At 32.0% G+C, this 20466-nt stretch overlaps 1 protein-coding gene across 1 annotated transcript; it reads left to right on the plus strand.

Moving 5' to 3' along the window:
- Positions 1 to 1469: 1469 nt before the first annotated feature.
- LOC107442380 (uncharacterized) lies at positions 1470 to 20139 on the plus strand. Its single transcript, XM_087169551.1, has 8 exons — positions 1470 to 1713; positions 5191 to 5392; positions 7649 to 7801; positions 11492 to 11572; positions 12847 to 13002; positions 15813 to 15920; positions 19691 to 19846; positions 19992 to 20139. The coding sequence occupies exons 1-8, from the start codon at positions 1598 to 1600 to the stop codon at positions 20043 to 20045; spliced, it is 1026 nt and encodes a 341-aa protein (XP_087025677.1). The 5' UTR covers positions 1470 to 1597; the 3' UTR covers positions 20046 to 20139.
- Positions 20140 to 20466: the final 327 nt, after the last annotated feature.

Raw genomic sequence — 20466 nt, forward strand, 5'->3', positions numbered from 1 at the left:
CAAGGCTACGGAGTTGAGCATTAGTAGTCGTAAACCCAAAAATTGAGTCGGCTGTTCAACGACGGTTATAAAATTAAAAAAAAGATCATTAGGCAGAGATCAACCTCTTTTTTTCCCCTCCAAAATACGCATGACACAGCCTGAATTCATTACAGGAAAGGGTACGCTCCCAAAGATCGATTTACATATATTTTTTTCAAAAAATATCCTTTTTGCTCAATTTTTTTTCAAAATTAAGAGGAATAATTTTCACTATGTGCCAATTCAAACTACCGAGAATCATTTTAAACGAGAGTTAGCGGTGCACTCCACAACTCTAAGTTTCTTCCCAATTGTTTCTTGTTCGAAAAAATATCGGAAAAGTGATAAATGCTTCTTTTTGCCACATTTACAAGAAAGACGAAGTTATAATCCACTGGTATTATTAATAATTGCATGGTATTACCCGCTCTGACACCTTTTCTAATCTATCTTAATTACAATTTTTTTTAATAACCGTCATCAAACAGCCGACTCAATTTTGGGTTTACGACTACTAATCTTCAACTACGCAGCCTTGTCATTTTGAACCCAATCTAGAAGACAAGGGAACTTCTGGATCAAGTATTGGGAGAAATTTCGCCTTCGCGGAGGACTTTTCTGATGGAACAAGGTTTCATGGAGCGGAAGACCACGAGAACCTCCCATGATTAGCCTGACAGCAAGGAAACTCTAACCCATGATCCTTCTACTACTGAGGATATTTCAGGTCAGCACTGTGGTCGGTGCAAGCCGGATGCGGAATTCGTACCCGGTTCACCTCATTGGAAGGCGAACGCTCTATCCCCTTAGCCATCGCGACTCATCTGAACTATAATTGGCACGATAAAATCCGAAAAAAAGGGAAAGGAATGAAAGAAATCGCACCTACCAATCCAGTCAATTGTTCTTAAAAATTAAATTTGAAATTCGCCAACAAAATAACATCTAATATTCATACAAATAAGTTTGAAGTTTTTAAAAATGAAGCAATCTTTCCTATTGTTTTCAGTTCCGCAGTGACTGATCTTAAAGATACGGCTCCCAGTAGCATACGGAAGTCAAGCATCATTGACTTCTTTCAGTAAGCGAGTGAATGACCACTTTCATCAGCCTACATAGGGACTAAGGGAGTGCGGTATCGGTTTTTGTTCTACCATAAAGTGCTCAACTTCCTGCTCAGGTGGTCGGGTTACCAAAGCGGAGCACCATTGCAGAAAATCAAAATTGTGCAGGCATGTCTTCAGATCATTTTCAGAGATGCTTCCCAGATCGTCGCCGATAGCCCATTGCGCAGCTCAAGTGTGACGTAAATAAAGTACCTACCTATTATTTTCAATGAAAAGTTTTTTTTTTCGTATTCAACGCAAGCCGTAAGCTTGCAGTCGAATTAAAACACGAAACTCTGAAACTATGCATCGTTAGCAACACTATTTTAAAAAGAGTTGTCATGGTAACGAAAGGTTTTATCGAACTCTTAAAAAAATAGAAGGTACTAAAGAATTACTTTTTTCCCCTAATCTTGTCCAGTGACAGCCAAAAGAGAAATCTTCAAAAATCATTTCTAATTCGTCGTCAAATGGATGGTGCCAAAACTATAAAAGAAGATACCGAAATGGACAAGACATCTGACTCTTCTGCTAATTTGAGTGCGATGACCGATGAAGAACTGGCGGAATGTTTACATAATAATGAGTAGGTTTAAATTCTCCACATAGTACTTATATTTGAAAAAAAAAAAAGAAAACTTTTTACAAACGCTCTAGAGCAGGGGTTTCCAACTTACATGAGGCCGGGGGCCACAATTAAAAACACAAATCAAATGGCGGGCCGCAACTTTATCAAAAATTAATGCAGTACTCTTTTATGTTTGAAGGAACATGAAATATTACTGTCAGATTTTTACTAAGTTGTACAAAGCAAAAGTATAGAATTGTAAATTAAAATAGGAAGTAGATTTTTAAAACTACTTAATTACTAATACTTAGTAGTATACTTAGTTACTTAGTAACTAAAATACTTAGTTACTAATAATATTTTTAAAAATATTAAATAAAAATTCGGGCTACAATAAATTTAATGTGCACCGATGTATTAAACAATTAATGTGCAACAGATATCTAATTGTTAAGATATAAAACTTTAAAAAGGTTGGTATTAAAACTTACATAGTAGCACACAAAATGTTCAATGAGAAAATTGAGGTTTGTCTGTTGCAACTACCAGAGAATAGATATTTATATTTAAAATTTATAAATGTGTGTGTAAATATTTTTGTCCAAAATGAGTGGTTTCGAGAAGTTAAATCGCAGAATTTCTGCGAAAAAATTTCTGATACACACACGCTGAATTAGATTCTGAAAATACAAAAAAAAAATGAAATAAAAAAGAGCAACATACACGATTATTTTTGTATTTGGATAAATATTTTCTTGGGTGCAAAACCCGAGAAATAAATTTTTTTGCACCGTTGGTATGTTAAATTTCGCAGAAACGAAGAAATTAGGTTTCTATTAACGAGAAAAGTATTTTGAACCCATGTAGATTTTTTGCGAAAATTGTCCGCTAAAAATTACTACTAGTATATTTTAGTTCGTGGGCCACAAAAAAAGGCTTCGCGGGCCGCCAGCTGGAAACCCCTGCTCTAGAGTGTGTTAAAACTGTTTTTGTTTAAATCTTAATAATAAACAAAAAACACATTTTAGGTAAAGAATATTTTTCAAACATTTAATGACTGTCTTTTTTCTTCTTCTGTATGTAGAATTTAAATTTATATAGTTAGAAAATGAAAATTTTATTGCGTCCGTAGGTTAATATAATAGGGCCCGCCCATTAAAGGTACCATACTTCACTTGGAGAGAAAAGAAGAGGTAATATAAAAATGGGTTATATAAAAACCAAATATTATATATAGAAATAGATAGATCATAAAATAAAATAAATATAATAAAATAAACAGTTTAATAATATTCCTGTCATAGAGTTGTAAGTTTTAAAGTTCACAATATTATAAACCAATGAAACATTATAAGACTTTATAGAAACTGAAACTCTGAGTCAAACTATACTATTACATGAGGGAATAAACACTAAAATAGCCACAAAAAATCCTATTTTTTTATTTTTTTAATAAAAGTACGTTATCTAGAGGGATTTAGCACTCTCTAGCAAGTGAATAATGAATCAGAAAAACTAGGTTCAACTAAAAAAAGTAGTTGTTTCAATTTAATATCACTCATTAAAAGTCATATTAAAATAGTCCATTTAAAAAATACAGTATCTTAAAATGCCCGGTTGTACGGACAAAATTACCAAATGTAATAGAAAGTTAATAATGATTATTCATCTCCCCCGTTGTTCCACCTTGTATGACTGACTGTGGTCAGTAAGCCGGTGGGTGAACACTTTGATCAGCCTGCGTAGGGATCAAGGGTATGCGGAAACTGTTCTACCGTAAAGTGCTCGACTTCGTGCGCAGGTCGTCTGGCTACCAAAGCAGGGGAGCCGTCCCCTCTGCAGAGGATCAAAATTACGATGGCATGTCTTCGGATCATCCTCAGGAATGTTTCCCAGACCGTCGCCAATAGCCCATTGTGCAGCTCTAGTGCGATGCAAATAAAGTACCTACCTACCGACTGTTGAGAAAAATTGATTTTTAGTGGCAATATTTTAATACATAAATTTTAATTTTAAAAATTAACCAAACACGATCAATCAATAATTCAAATGTATATATGTACTATCCAAAATAGTAGCTCAATAAAATTAAGGGATCTAAAAACGAAACCTAACAAGAATTATATTGTATTTATAGGTTAGTGTTTCCTAATAGGCGAGAACTTTCTAATGATGCCTTTCACATAATTTAAGTATCATTTCGCGTGTAAATAATGTTTTGACTTCTTAGAAATATAAACTTTATTGCGCAGTAAGTTAAGACTTTATTATAAACCGAAATACTTTTCATTTTAATAAATAATTGATATTTTAATAACATCTTTATCCAGTCTTATGATTACCTGCGCAGTCAATTTCAAACAAAGGAACGTGATGAAATTATAGATCACATGATTTGAAAGAGGAAGAAACAACAGGGTATAGATGAAAAGGTAATGCCACTCGTCTTTTTTGAAAATGAGTCGTGTTATTTTTGGATCTTCGGCTCATTGTATATAGACTGCACGTATTTAAATTTATTTAGTTTTTATCTAAAATAAATTAGGAGGAAAAAAAATTGAATTGGGATTTTTCATTCTACAGAAATATCGTTAAAATTAAGATTAATAAGAATTTAGTATATTAAGATAATTACGTCGTTTTCCTTTTTCTCGTTTTTTTTTTTCTAAAGAAGATTCTTTTTTAGATTACAGAACTTTTTATTATTTATTTAAATACTTTTAGTTTAAATATAAACGACTGAAAAATTCTAAATTTTCCCATTAAAAATATTTTTACTCTCAGAATTTAATTGCTAATATGAGTTAGTGTTGCTTTAAATATACTGGCATGTAATTTTTGAATGTTTACATATTATTGCTCTTCTGCAAAATATATTTATAAAATAAGTTAATATGAGTAAATTTAATGTTAAGTTTAATGTCTCGAACGATTTTTTTAAATAAAAGAGACCATGTTCTGAAACTCCATGTTCTGACAATTTTTAAAATGCAATTTCACAGCAAGTTACGTTTCTATGTTTTTTAATCTTGATAAATAATACAATCAAAAGCATAAACGAGAATAAGGTGCTTTTCTGAAATTTATTTTTTAGTTTAGTTACGATAAACTAAACTTACTGTTACTGTTATCAAAAAATAAAAATTACTAAATATAAATTTTGAATGCATGTGGGAAAAAAAAATACTAACGATAAATTTTTATACCATGCGTGTAGTAAATTTTTATTACTGATTCTACAATATTTAAAATGCTATGTTTTCGTAAAAGAGCATAATTCACAAAGAATGAAAAATATTCGAAATTTATTAATATTAAATTATTTTAATTAAAACTGCATAATTTATAAGTATTGTTAAGCTTAAATTGTGTTTAAATAATTCTCAAAAAAGCAGTTTATTATTAAGTCCGACAAACAGCATTTATGATTTAGCCTAATTTAATACCACCTAGCAGTAAGACTTTTTTCCAAACTACAGTACAACTTTGTTTCAGAGAGAGAACTTCTACTTTATTGAAAGAAAATAAAATTTATAACAGTATTTTGAAGGAGTTGAATGAAACTAACGTGCCGCAGATAACGGACGAAGAATTATTACCTTACGCAAAGAAATGTTTTGTTGCCAGAAGACATTTGCAGCACCTGCAGGAGGGTTTTAGCACTACAAAATCTTTGCAGAGCTCAAAGGAACTTAAGGTGATCTTTCTCTTATACAGTTTTATCTAATTTTACTGCATCTGCAATGGAATTGGAATGAAGTAAACAGCAGTTAAGGGCTCGCTAACCAAGAAATGACGTTTCCAAATAATATAACTGACACAATTGTACTTTCTATCTACATCATAAAACTGATTTAAGCTTTTGATGTACAAATTACAGTTAAACCCCGCTATAGTGAACCTTCAATGGACCGAAATTTCGGTTTACTATAACCGGGACTTCACTGTATCCGTCCCTCAAACAATTTTAACTAATGATTCCTAGCTCCCCCCTTTTGTTGCACATTATTCAAATAAATGACCGATAAAATGAAATACAAATATGACTGAAGAATAATACGTAAGTAACAAAAAAATGTGTTAACTTTTATTTTTTTATTACTCTTCATCTTGCCTGCAAAAAAAATTAGTAATCTTTAGCTCATGAGCAATCCTCAACATCAGATATGGAGACACTCTTCCCGACTCTCCGATAATTTTTCCTGAATTTATGTTATTCCGCTTTCTAAACCTGTCTAACCATACATTCGAGAAAAGCAGTCTTATCAAATCGCAAATTTCATTGGCTTTGACTAGAAGCATTTCTCCAGATACTGGAAAATTGCGGCTTCTTCGAATGCTTAACCAATTCTATCACGCTATTCAATAATGAAGCAAACAAGAAAAAAATGCTTCTTGCTACATTCCATGCGGTAGATGGTTTTAAAAATCGGTATATGTATTTATATTGAAGTAGAAATTTCAAAACTATTACAAAAAATGAAGAAAATCAGTCGAAGACAGAAAAAAGTTCATTATATCCAACTTCCTCTCTTTTTTTGGTTAACTATATCCACAAAAAATAACATTATACGTGTGTATCAAGGCACGGGAGCGAACATTTCGCTCACTATATCCGGGAGTTCACGATAAACCGTGTTCACTATAGCGGGGTTTGCCTGTATTAATATACGAGCAAACTATAAAGATTTTAAGGTAGAGGACACAAATAGCGCTGCCCTTCAGGATTAAAAGGCCTAATTAACTAGTTATTTTTTATTTTATTTTATAACATCCCGTCCCAATTTTGAGTTAACGATTACTAATGTTCAATTCCATAGTCTTGTAATTTTGAACCCAATCCAGAAGACAAGGGAACTCCTGGATCAAGTATTGGGAGAAATTTGTCCTTGTAAAGGACTTTTTGATGGAACTAACCCGCATTTTCATTACATGGAAAGGAAAACTGCAAAAATTTCCCACCGTTAGCCTGACGGAAAGGGGACTTCAACACATGATTCGTCTACAATTTCGGATATTTTACGTCAGTACTGTGGTTGGTGCAATCCGGATGCGGAATTCGCATCGACCAGACATCACTGGGATTCGAACCAACTAACCGAAGAAAAAAAAAATACGGTTTATTTTGAAAATATTTGATGTGATGAATCAAATATTTAATAATGGGTCTATGCATGCGCTGAAAAAGAACAAAATATGCTGAATGATGGCTTTCACGAAAGAACTATTATAAATATTGAGAATCAGAGTTTTGAGAATCAATTCTTGAATTTAATTATTTAGAGCCGTGATGGCTCAGGGGATAGAGCGTTCACCTTCGAATGAGGTGATCTAGGTTCGAATCCTAGCGATGACTGGTAGATACGAATTCCGCCTCCAGCTTGCACCGACCACAGTGCTGACGCACAGCTCTCAGTGGTAGACAGGTCACAGGTTAGAGGCCCCTTACCGTCCGGCAAACCGTGAGAGGTTTTCCTCTCCATGTAACGCAAATGCGGGTTAGTTCCATAACAAAAAGTCCTCCACGAAGGCAAATTTCTTCCAATACGTGATCCAGGAGTACCCTTGTCTTCTGGAGTTGATCATTAGTAGTCGTAAACCCAAAGAATTGGGTCGGCTGCACAACGACGGTTATAAAATAAAATTTTGTTGAAGGTTATAAAAAGCTCAATGAGAAATACTTCTTGAATAATAGCTTTTCATGAATTATTCAACACATTCTTATTGAACAAAAATATATATTTTTCTTTCATTGTCATTTCGCATGCATATAAACAACCGATTAAAGTAGACCTTCATGTGAGACTCGCGTTAGAGTTTATTCTCATGATTCAAAAGAAAAATCATAATTTAAATATTATTTCCAAAAAAAAATGGCTGAAAAAGATTTTAATTAGTTTTAATATACCTGACTTTTAAATTTCACGTAATAGTTTATGATTTTTGTGTTTAGTTGAAGCTAGACTCCCTTAAATTAACTTTAAAGAACACTCAAGAAGCTAAGGATCGTTTTCATTCTGATGTACTTCTCGAAAAACATCCCGTTTCTAAGAAAATCATCCTGCAGAAAGTGGCTGCATATTTGGAGGACAGCATTAAAAATAAAGTAAGCCATTTTTAACTTGATTTTTTTAAATCTAATTTTATTAGATACTTGTTTACTTGATGATTAAAAACATCATTTGTTGAAAAATATTGAAGAAGATAATGAAAGTCGACATGGTTCGAGCTTTCAAAATAAGCGACCCTTCTCAAGACTCGCCCGACGTGAATAAGGAAACAAAAGTCCTTTGAAACGGAAAACGTGAAGTTGCTAACGAGAAATGGAAAACAAATCTAAATAAGCAAATAAAATAGAAAATGTTAACAAGTAATGTTAAAAGTTAACAAGTAAATGTTAAATGTTCCCTTACGTATCTCGCCATCTCTCTACAACGACTGGAAATGCCTCGTTTGGCTTCTACGGTTTTTCGACTACCTCGGTTTTCTTGTTTACTTTCATTTTTCATTTTCTATTGCTTCAAATCACTTTTATTTACTCATTCACTTCTATCATGTACTGTATTATTGTACTGTATCTATTGTATTGTAATTATAATGATATTAGCAAAAAATTAAGGGAAATTAATATATCCGATTATAAATGTCACTATGAAGAAGAGAAATATTTTGAACTTGTTGATAAACATCATAAACATATTATTACTGGCAATTTAAATATTATAGAAAACTTAGAACTTAGGAATTTAATGTTAAAAAGCACAACATTTTGACTCGTTTTCCATAATATCAATTAACAAAATTCTAAATTTCCTTTTTAATGATCGCAATAATTTATGTTTAAAAATATCTAGCAGATTCTCTCTACCTTTAGATACGTTAACAGAATGGAAATGAGCTGCTTATTATTACTTTAAAAACTTTCTTTTTTTAAAATCATAAGGCGAATTTAAATAACAGCAACAATTTAGAAAATTTTTTAAAAACTGATGGAGCAATTAAGCAACTTTAAAAGCATTTTGTAATCACCCCCATAGACAAGGCTAACAATAATTATGCAATCGTCTGTAGAAAATTTTATGTTGAACTTTTAAATAGGTAATTAAAAAAATAGTAAAAATTTTAAGCTTAGTTATTTAAATAATAATATTATCATTAAAATTTCTTTTAGCTTTTTATAAGAGTTCAAATATTAAAACTAATATACAATTTTCATACTTTATTATCAGTCGAAAATTTCACAAAATTCTTATTAAATTTAGAACTATCACTTGTGTGTCTAATACTTACTTAACTAAACGAAACACAATTTTTTTAACTACTTCAATAGAATTATTAACAATATTAAGGACGGTTTTTCTTGGATTAACAATAATAATAAACCTATTTTAGAATATAGTAAACAAAATTAAATTAATTCTATTTTGATTTTTAATTTCGAAGATCTCTTCAATTCCGACTAACGCGGTTTTCTTGTTTTTTACCTTCATTTTTCATTTTCTATTGTTTCATATCACTTTTATTTCCTTAGTCACTTCTATCATGTCGAGACATTTATTACCATGTTTCGAAGCATCATCAAATGCTAATGAAATCCTCTATATTTTTTGAAGAACTAATTATTAAACATATTATGCATTCGACGCACCTAGATGAAATCTTAGCTAAAACAGAATGAAAGGAAGAAAAAAAATTGTGATCGCCTTGGCAAAATGGTTATCTAATTTTTTGTTCAGCCTCGGTAAGTTTAGGCCTTGGCATCGTTTTTTCTTTTCTTGATTCAACTCTAATATTTGGGACCGTGTCAATCATTTTGGAAACCTCTTTATTTGTGATATTCACTTGAATTAGTATTGAAAACGATCCAGTTTGAACTGTAGGTTAGAATTTCTGATTCTTGATTAAAACAATAAAAACAAAATTATCGTTCAAATGATGAAATTTTCTTTTATTCACAACTCAAGAAGTATTTATGGGATCTCTCTAGTCCCACATCTCAAAAATAAACTCACCAACTTAATGCTTTGTAAAATTAAAAGTGAAAAAAAAAGAATTCTAAAAAAAATTATCAAACAGCAGTGGTCGCCATAGCAACGCATTATGCGCACTGTTTACTATTACTCTTGAACACAGTTGAGAAGTGTGATGACGTCCGAATAAGGCGCGCACGCCATCAAACCCAAAACAACACCCATTTTGCCAATGAGTAAAATAATTGCCTGACAAACCTAGACGGGCATTATTGTCCCACACTGAGAACAGTGGTCGGAAAAACTACATTAATTTTGTAGTTTACTGCAACTACTTTGTTACAAATGTAGTTAACTACAATTACTTTTTTTTGTTAAATGTAGTGACAACAAACTGTTTCGAAATGTAGTCATTACTTTAAGAAACCGATTTTTGTTCGAGAAATTAATTTTCACCTACGTAAAAAATGGTTTTAAATAAGAAAGTGGCTCGCAATTAAACATAAGGGAATAATTAAGAATTATTTATTTATGTTTAAACGTTTGTTATTCCAGAATATTTTTTCTTTCGAATTTGTTCATTTAACCTTAAACTTTTTATGCCTAATTCGACAGCGAATATTTCATTTGAGTAAGGCGAAACTATCACATACTTGCAATTTTTTAATTGTTTAATGATTTTTTATTTTCTCTCAGAAATTAAAGTACATTGAAAATACGCTCCCATCATTTGAGATAACATCAATGTTTCACGTGTAAAAGTGTGATCGTAGTGATTAATTATCTATTTTTCTTAATGGTTCGATTATATATTAGTTATACGTGATTTTTAAATACGTAATTTCAGTTAACGCTCAGCTGCAGCCACAGGGTTATTTTCATTGCATCCATTGGCGGACCCATCAAATTCCAAAAATTACAGTCCCTGGTAAAATTATTCTACGCACTCTAAGATTCTATGTAAAATCTTAATTATCAGGTGATACTATTACAGCTTTATTGTTTTCATGCGACTGAAACCGGTTTGTACTTGTTTACGTTCGTGTAACAGTTGGTTAAATTAGGCGATATGTAATATAAATTCGACGATTGAACAAATTAGACGATATATTATATAAATATAGAATATTTATTATATCAGGTATTATATTATAATAATTAGATCAAATTATTAGACGCACTGTAGTTTTTTAATAATGACATGTTTTGCACGATTTTATAGGCAATACTATTATTATATTTAAACATGCATGTAATGGGTGTTTATTCAGGAGATTTTTCACATACATAATAAATAAGTATTTGTATTTATTTTTAAAGTATTGCATTACAATGTTAACCAACTGATACGCGAGAGTAAGCAAGTAAGATTTTACATAGAATCTTATATAGTGTGTCTAATAATTTTAGCCAGGGACTATAGTTGCGTTATTATTTTTAACTAACGTTATTATTCTTAATTCTTAACTAAATTAATAACTAACGTTAAAAGTAGTTGCCAGGAATCGCTACAAACTACTGTTTTTCTTCATCTTTTTATTGCTCTTCTCACTGCACTACTTTTTTTAAAAAAAAGTAACAAACTACGAAAAAAAGTAGCGACTACAGTAGATTCATTACTTGTAGTGATCTACTTCCGACCACTGACTGAGACGTATACCATGGCTGCCTGCGTGACAGAACTCTCTGTAAGGGGACTTAGGATGGTTCTTCTTATTGTTGTTTTTTATTTAAATTTTTCTCGGTCATTGCCATTGGAAATATAAAAAAAAAGAAATTCTATGTAGAAATTATTGTTTTTGTATTTAATATTAATTCCTTTTCAGCGGGCAATGTGCAATCGATATAAAATACAGATTGAAAGCTTGGTGATGAATAACAATAAGCTGCTGAGTCAATTGAAAGACGTAAGTTATTTCAAATTATTTAAAATTGTCATTAACATATGCGTTGTAAGAAAGGGGCAGTACAGAGAAAGTTAAAATTGATGTCGGTGTCATTTTCTAAAACTTTATTTGACAATTTTCCAGCGTTTTGTATAACAATATTCATTAAAAATGTATTATGTATTTTGAGAGTAAAATTCCGAAAATTATAATAATATTTCTTTCAATACCCCTGTTGTTTTCTTTCGCTTGATTTTCTGTAACCATCTATAAAATTTCTTAGCGGTGTTTGGGTGGCAAAAATTTAGCTTCTTATGATGGATAGTTCTACTACTACTTTAACAACCTGATTCCTGATGTTTTTGCTGACATTGTATTTTAATGTTCAATGTAATTAGTTTTGAAATAATTACACATTTCAAAATCCTTTCTGGTTTCAAATTTTTGTAAAACAAGCTTAAATCTAAACTCAATTTCATAAGTGCCAACATAGCCTAATGAAAACTAATTTGGTATAGGTAGGAAGTCATTATAAGTTATAATGGCCTCCTACCTAAACCATCATAAGTTACGCATTAGTCCCATCATATCTTAATTATCCCGGCCGCTGAATGTCTATTTAAACCTTTTTAATAAAATATTGATCCCTTAAACAGCAGAAAAATGTATTTTCTCCAAAATATTTCGTCACTGTAGCGGTAGGTTAATAATTTTAAAATCGTTATAAACATATAATTTTGATATTTTAAATATATATGAAAATTGTCAACGGATTTCTGGTGATATGCCACACTGGTTATCTCAAGCTTCTATTTTGTTTTATATTTTATAACCGTCGTTGAACAGCCGGCCCAATTTTAGGGTTGACGGCTACTCATGTTCAACTCCGTAGCCTTGTCATTTTGAACCCAATACAGAAGACAAGGGAACTCCTGGATCAAATAGTGGGAGAAATTTGCCTTCATGGCGGACTTTTTGATGGAACTAACCCACACTTGCGTTACATGGTCGGGGAGACCACTAGAACTTCCCACTATTAGCCTGACGGCGAAGGGACTCTGACCTATGATTCGTCTACCACTGAGGATATTTCACGTCATCACTGTGGTCGGTGCAAGCCGGATGCGGATTCGAACTTGGTTTACCTCATTGGAAGGCGAACGTTCTATCCCTATAGCCATCGCAGCTCAAAGTTTCGAGTTTCTATTCTATAGTTCAAGATCAGTTGTTTGGGTGATATTTTGACCGCAAATGAATATCAAATTTGTTTAATACCAGGTCTCAATTAATTTCAGCAAAACAAGAGACTTAATTTCATTGATACTGAAAGATGTCAGGAGATGAAGTATGAACACATGAAAACCTGTGACGCCTTACGCAAAAACAAAGAAAGCGTCGTCGTCTGTAAGACAAAGTGCAACACTCTTGGACTAAAATTGTTGGAACTCAAAGTGAGTTTCATTTAATTATTTTAATAAGTTAGTTTCGAACAAGAATATTTTAATATTCTTATTTTTAAATTTTCATTTCTCAAGAACAAACTTTTGTTTCGGGCTTTTAACTGTTTGGTAAAAAAATTATTAATTTAGTTTTTTTCCCGATCCATACCTAATCGCAAAATAGTTATAAAAATAATTTCATTTTCTACCTCAAATACCCACTGGTAACGAATATTACAATTGCGTGCCTAAATTTTTCTAATTCGTTCAGATATTTTTCAAATGGCGAAATATACAAAATGGGAGTGAAATTAAGGTTAAGCAAATTTTCGACAGCTGTCTTTAGGGTCAAAAAATCTGAAAAGTATTTAGAGAAAATACGTTTTTGTGACCTATTTCGTATCTGTGATTCATTAGCAAGTTTCAGATAGATCAAACCATTAAGTTGATTGCGAAATTAGAGAAAATGTTATACAGCTTTACGCACGCACCGAAATAATGTGGAAGAGACGAGTGTTCTCTGTGTTATTATTAAGAAAAAGAACGCTTTTCAACACTCAGTGCCCGAAAATATAGTTGAATCGTTTACTTTGGTTATAATATGTACAAAATACAGTTGAATTGTATACACAAAATATAGTTGAATCGTTTACTTTGGTTATAATATGCACGAATTATAGTTGAATCGTTTACTTTGGTTATAATATGCACGAAATATAGTTGAATCGTTTACTTTGGTTATAATATGCACGAAATATAGTTGAATCATTTACTTTGGTTGTAATATGCGCAAAATATAGTTGAATCGTTTACTTTGGTTATAACATGCACAAAATTTAGTTGAATAATTTACTTTGCAACATCGCTAATTATATAGATATGAGCCGCTCAGAAGCCAATGCGGTTAAGTCCATTTTTTGATATTTTCTGATTTTTGGAAATTTTGATGAAATAAATAATAATCTTCTTAGTTATTAAAGGATTTACTCGTTGGTTACTTTTTTCTAGGTTAGACAGCCCTTTTTTTAATAGCTTCTGAATATATTGTATAATAATTTCAGAAGCCATTGTGAATAAGTCCACCTTTTATCAATATTTTTTTACATAAATTTCTTATCTTTTTCAGCTGCCAAGAGGTATAAGTCCTAAAATTTTTAAGATGCTGTCATTATTTCAATAACTACTTACGTTTTTATTTACACATCCTGTACATATCTTGTTTTTTTGCAGAGTTTACACCTCGAAAAAAGACTTTATACACTTTTATAATTAAATTAATAAAATTTTAAAAACTAATGTATCAAAAAACATTAATTTTCTCAACTTTTGTGTTTTGGACTTAACCACATTGGCTTCTGAGCGACTCATATATACTTTTAAATGCCCATATCTAATGCAATTTTTAACGAAATTTCTTTTTTAAAATAATATTTTTATAATTAATTAAAAAATGGGTCAAAATTTCTGTTTACTTTCCTTAAATATTTTTACAGTAAAAAAATCGTAAGACAAAGCAGTTTTCTATAAAAATGCCCCCGTGAATAATCAAGCTAGGTTTACGATAGGGAGTTCAAAACCTCTCTGTTTCTTTCATAATTTATTGCTGGTTCCTCAAACCTTCAAAAGCTTTAAATGCTTCCCTAGCATCAAAATAACTTGGGTCCTCATTGGGCCATTATTCATGAATATTGGCCCAATAATTGCTCAAAGGGCCGTTATTTTTTTCCGATATTGGCCCTATATAGAATTTTTCGATTCTATATTGTATTCTATATTAACCCTTTGTAACTCAACAACTCTGATTTAAGAAATATTTACGCGGATGTTAGAATACATCATATTAAGCGTGTAAAAAATAATGAAAAAATTAAGACCTTAAAATTAAAAATTTATTGGTGAAAAGCATTTGCTGAACATCTCCAATATCGTGAAAAATAGCACAAAAGTTCCAATATATTTAAAACTTCATGTGAAAAATTTTGAAATTGTTGTTTTTATGGTAACAAGGTCTCACACCACATTTTTCAATCCCTCCTTAGCCAAATATAGGGGATTGTTGTAAAAAAATTGTATATCCTGCAATTATGTCGTGGAACAATTCTTGCTAAACGCATTATAATATTGGCAGATGCACCAAGACTTGCTTCCCCCGAGTTTGCAATACTATTTTCTTTACCTGAATTTAGTTCGATTTTATAGGTAAATCCACCTCATTATAGGATTGAATTTTCATGTATGTTGCAGATATGTAACGCGGTGATACAAAGGGTTAACCAATGTATGGCCTATATAAGCCATTCTAGGACCATATTAAAAAATCAAGACATCCCCATATTGGTCCCTCGGTGCATGTTCTTATAGGACCTATATTGAGCCCAACTGGAGCTGAGGTAAAATTGTTGCTAGGGATGAGAAGCTAAAAGAACCTTAGCAACCATTTTATCTTGACTCCAGTTTGGCTCAAAATTGGCTAAATATGGGTCATATATGAACAAGCAAATGGTCAATATTGGAATGCTTAGAATTTTTAATATTAGTCCTATATAGGTCCAATAGCGGTCTTTATGGGGCCTATATTGCCTGAATAATGAATATAAAATATCTGGTGAACCTGACAATTCTATATAGGCCCGATATGGGTTGTAAAATATTGGCTAAATCGGACAGTTATATTTATATAGAGCCAATATTGGAAATTAATGGCCCTTATTTGAACCCTTATTGAGTTAAGATTCGTGAACATGGGTTCAATAAGAGTCCAAGTTATTTTGCTGTTAGGGAATGTTTGACAACTTCATTAAAATATGATTCACTCTATCCAGAAAGCACTGCAAAAAGAAGAATCAGAATTCTCAACTGTTCAAGAGGTTTTATCCAAGAAAAAATACATGAAAAGCGTCATGCTCTCTGAGAAAGAATGGAGCGAACAAGTAATATTTCAATCTTTCCTCAATAGTCCAGTCTTTTTCTTCGATACCCAAGATTTCTTTTCAAGGAAAGTTTTGTTACGTTCCTGAAAACTTCCTCTGTACGCTCCCCCCTTATTTTGAGGGAAATAGGGGCGAAACGATTTTCTTTTACATATTGTTCCTTAAGCTGGATTGAATGAGATCGATCCCAAGTCGAACGGGCTAACAGCTTAGAAATTATATTTTATTTTATAACCCTCGTTGAACAGCCGACCCAATTTTGGGTTTACGACTGTTCAACTCCATATCCTTGTAATTTTGACAGAAGACAAGGGAATTCCTGGATCGATGAAATTTGCCTTCGTGGAGGACTTTTTGACGAAACTAACTCGCATTTACCTTACATGGAGAGGAAAACCGAAGAAAAAAAAATCGCGAATAGCCGGACGGCAACCTCTAATCTCTCTACCACTGAGGATACTTTACGTCAGTATTGTGGTCGGTTCAAGCCGGGTGGGGAATTCGTATCGAACAGCCATGACTAGGATTCGAACCCGGTTCACCTCATTGGAAGGCGATCGCTTTATCTCCTGAGCCACCACAGCTCTTCAGAAGTTATTAGTGTTGCACCGAATAAAGTTGTACTGAGAAGACGAAAGAAAATATTTATTTAAAACTTCAAAAGGAGTTCGATATTCTACCGAGTACATGCGATGTAAGTGCTCGTAGAACCTGTGGAATCGAAAATTTTCTTCCTATCTATGTCTAAATTAAAGAAGTTGCCTCACGAATGAGATCTGGTATATACCAGTGGGGCTTTGAGCTGAAACGTACTTTCACCCTAAGGCTGCTCTCTTGCCAAACAAAAGATGTGCCTTCCTAACTTAATTCGCTAAAGGCCAATAAGGCTTAGTTAGTCCAAGTGTCATTAAAAACAACATCAAAAGACATTTCATTTGTAATTTCTGTAACGGTTTAGCACATTAAAACAGCTTATATATTATTTCCAATTCCCGTAGCGAGTAAGTTAAAATAATAATAAGTAAAAAAAACATAAAACAATCTGAACAAAAAATAACTAACTGTTCGAAATTGTCAGTTTCTTTAATCTTTTTTCTTAATCTGTTTTTATTTTTTTTCATGATCAGCTGGATATTTTTTTTTTGTTTCTTACAATTGATTCTTAACAGAGTTTTGTGTGCAAAATATTTTCATTCTTGTACCTCTTTGTGTATATGTACTTGGCTATCTGAATGCATCGCTTCTTACGTATTATTTTTATGCTGAATCGAATCAGACTATACAAAAGTCAATAGAACTAATAGTTCAAAAGTTTTATCAGTTTTTATGTTTAAAAAGTACATCTTTTAACATGTACTTATGTATACACTTTACATTGCTATCCAAACGTGTAATGCATTTTTCTATGTATCTAAACATGTAATATGTATGTGTCTAAATATGCATGTATCTAAACACGTAATATGTATGTATCTAAATATGTATAGTAATGTAACTTTTCATGCCGAATTGAAAGTGGCAAAACAGGAATACATAAGATAAATTTCTAAAGGATTATAAGGGTTTTGTTAATATAAGAAATATAATTTTGTAGGCATTTTACATTGCTACACAGACAAATGAGGTATTGTTTCCTATGCATTGTTTCTCGCTTAATCGAATGAGACCAAACACGAATCAAAAGGGCTAAAATATCAGAAGTTGATTTTTTTTTCGTATAAAAACTACTTTATTTGAATTGTACTTTTCAGGAAGAAACCCATATAACTTCACAACACACTCATTCAATTCAGTAAAACAAAAATAATTATTGGAAAATGTACCTTACGAATAAAAATATCCCCTAGATAGAAAAGTCAAAAGTGTTCTAAATCATATTAAAAGAAGTACTTTTAATGTATAAAAACGCTTGATTCTTTTGAACTAATCCTTCTATTGACTCGCGTATAGTCTCTTTCAATTCTGCGTAACAAAATAAATAGGAGACAATGTTACCTTTGTTTAGATAGCAATATCAGATGCATAAATAGGTACTAGTACAAACTTATATTTTTTGTTCACAAAACCCTTATAACTTCTAAATTATTAGTCCGATTGTCTCGAGATTGATCTTATTCTATTCAGCGAGAAGAAATTTCCCCCCTCAAATCATCCCCATTTCCCACGAAAAATGGGGGGGGGGAGCGTGCAGAGGAGAATAGGAGGTTTTAAAGTGTCTTTTTTATTAGAACATAACAAAAGCTTTTTGTCAAAAAATATCTTGGGTATTAATTCTCCCAAAGAAACACTTTTTTTGCTACAACTACTGTACTATAAACAAATAAGTAAATAAAAGAAAAGTTCGAAAACAAAGTTCCAATTTCGTCAGACCTAATAAAATGCAGGGGGCATAGTTTTTGAAAGACATAAAGGGGATTTTCAGTAATCTTGAAAGTTAATGAAAGCGATAAGCCCAAAATTTTTTGTTACAAGCGTAAAAAAATTGGATTGTTTTCTCCTTTTTTACAATCACTTGATAAACGTCCCCCCCCCACCCAGTTATTTTCTATTTTTTTAATTTTGTTTTGGTCAGTTAGTTAACGTCGAGAATTAGTCAAAATTTCAATTTGCAATGTAAGGGAAATTAATTTTGCTTGCAACATTGGGGAAACAAATGTGACAGACATTGGCATGAGTTTCAAATTAAATGTAAGAGCTCTGGGCAGTCTGAAAGTTGCCAAAATTAAAGTTAACGATAAATTGTATGTTTCGAAATCAATCGGAAGTAGTAACCTGGAAGTCTTGCGATGAATTTTAACCCCTAGTGCCTTCAGTGCTTAGCCTTACACTGTCAACTATCCATACTCCCTTGTACACGTTGTAATGCTATACTACGGATTTAGTTCAAGACAATGTTAGGAACGCTGAGAGGGAGGGGAGAATGGTCGACGTTATGAGCTACGTCATCACAAACTATTGGAACCCACATAGGAAGTATCGTTAGTGACGTCGTTGAGTCGACGTAGAACCAACCCTATCTATTAAATCCGTTGGGAGAGGCTTCATTGGTGACGTCATGAAATGACGTAGAACTAATCCTGTATATTAGAATCAGTTGGAGTAGGTATCGTTGGATTAACCCAGCCAATAGAATTTTTTTTAAATATATATATATCCGTCGTTGACCAACCGACCCAATTTTTGGGTTTACGACTACTAATGTTCAACTCCGTTGCCTTGTACTTTTGAACCCATCCAGACCATAAGGAAACACCTGGACCAATACCCCAGAGGTATTGATTTGTTATGGGAACCTGGAGGACTTTGCGACTCGACAGATTTAACGTGCATCAGTCACCATTTACTACACGGGGAGTCTTCGGCCGGCCTGGGATCGAACCCATGAACTCTTGGACAAGGGCCCAGTGCCCTACCAAACAGGCTATCCCAGCCCTGTCAATAGAAATTTAGAGTAAATTTAATTTAATTTTAACACTAGCATACTAAAATCTTTGGGGGAGATTTCCGTATCATGATCAGTGGCAGAATAATCGCCAAGTCTTGGAAACTTCCGGGCAGTGGCTCGCGGGAAACTAAAAAAAAAAAAAAAAATTCACAGAAAGGGACCAACTTGTAAGGTATAGCTCATAGCCATCCTCTGGCAAACATCTACATGCTTTTTTCTTTAAAAAAAATTGCAAGTTTAAAATCTATTTGGCACCTTGACGATTGTAGTTGGCGCGAATGATCACGATACGGAAGTATCCCATATCTTTGTTCCAATATTTCAGAGAAAGCAAGGTTTGATTGAAGCTATTCACAAGATAAAAGTGGATCCACGACGCCATGATTTACCAGAGGTATTTGATTATGCTTGTGCCAAAAGAGAAAATGAAAATATAAAACGAAATATAAAAACGTGGAAGAAAAAAGTAGAATATGCAGAAGTAAGCATTGTTTTATATTTGTAATGAACTTAATAAATAAATTTTGAGACAGAATACTACTCAATAGAATACTGCTTCCAAGTTTTATAGTTTAGTTTAAGCAAAGGCGTAATTAAACCTAACAAATTTTTCTTTTCTGTTACAGCAAGCCAAACTGATGCATATCAATGCTTTACAAAAGAAAAATAAAGCATCTTAATATGTGTGTGTCGATTTTTAAAAAAACAAGTTCTATTTCATATGAAACAAAATGTAATTGCACAAATTGACTTTATAAAGAATTAAAAAGTCTGCTACAGATGTTTTCCTTAAAAATATTAAACTAGTTTATTAGGTAATTATTATCAACAGGAATAATGAATCTAAATTTTTTTTTATGTTTCTGTATAGCACTCTCTTAGAAAAAAGTAATTCTTCCTTCTTGTCTAGAAGAACTTTTGCAAAAAACAATCTTTTAATTTTAAATACAGTTATTTATGCAAATATTATTTAAATTTTATATTATTTTATTATTTTTGATATCATATAACTTTTAATACAGAGACCTAATTTAATAAGGCAATCTTTATAATGATAAAATATTTATCTATAAATATTTTATTTATTTAAATAGAAAAAAA

This window comes from Parasteatoda tepidariorum, chromosome 1 (genome assembly GCF_982258835.1).
Source record: "Parasteatoda tepidariorum strain Cologne lab strain chromosome 1, Ptep-v5.0, whole genome shotgun sequence".
Taxonomy (NCBI): domain Eukaryota; kingdom Metazoa; phylum Arthropoda; class Arachnida; order Araneae; family Theridiidae; genus Parasteatoda; species Parasteatoda tepidariorum.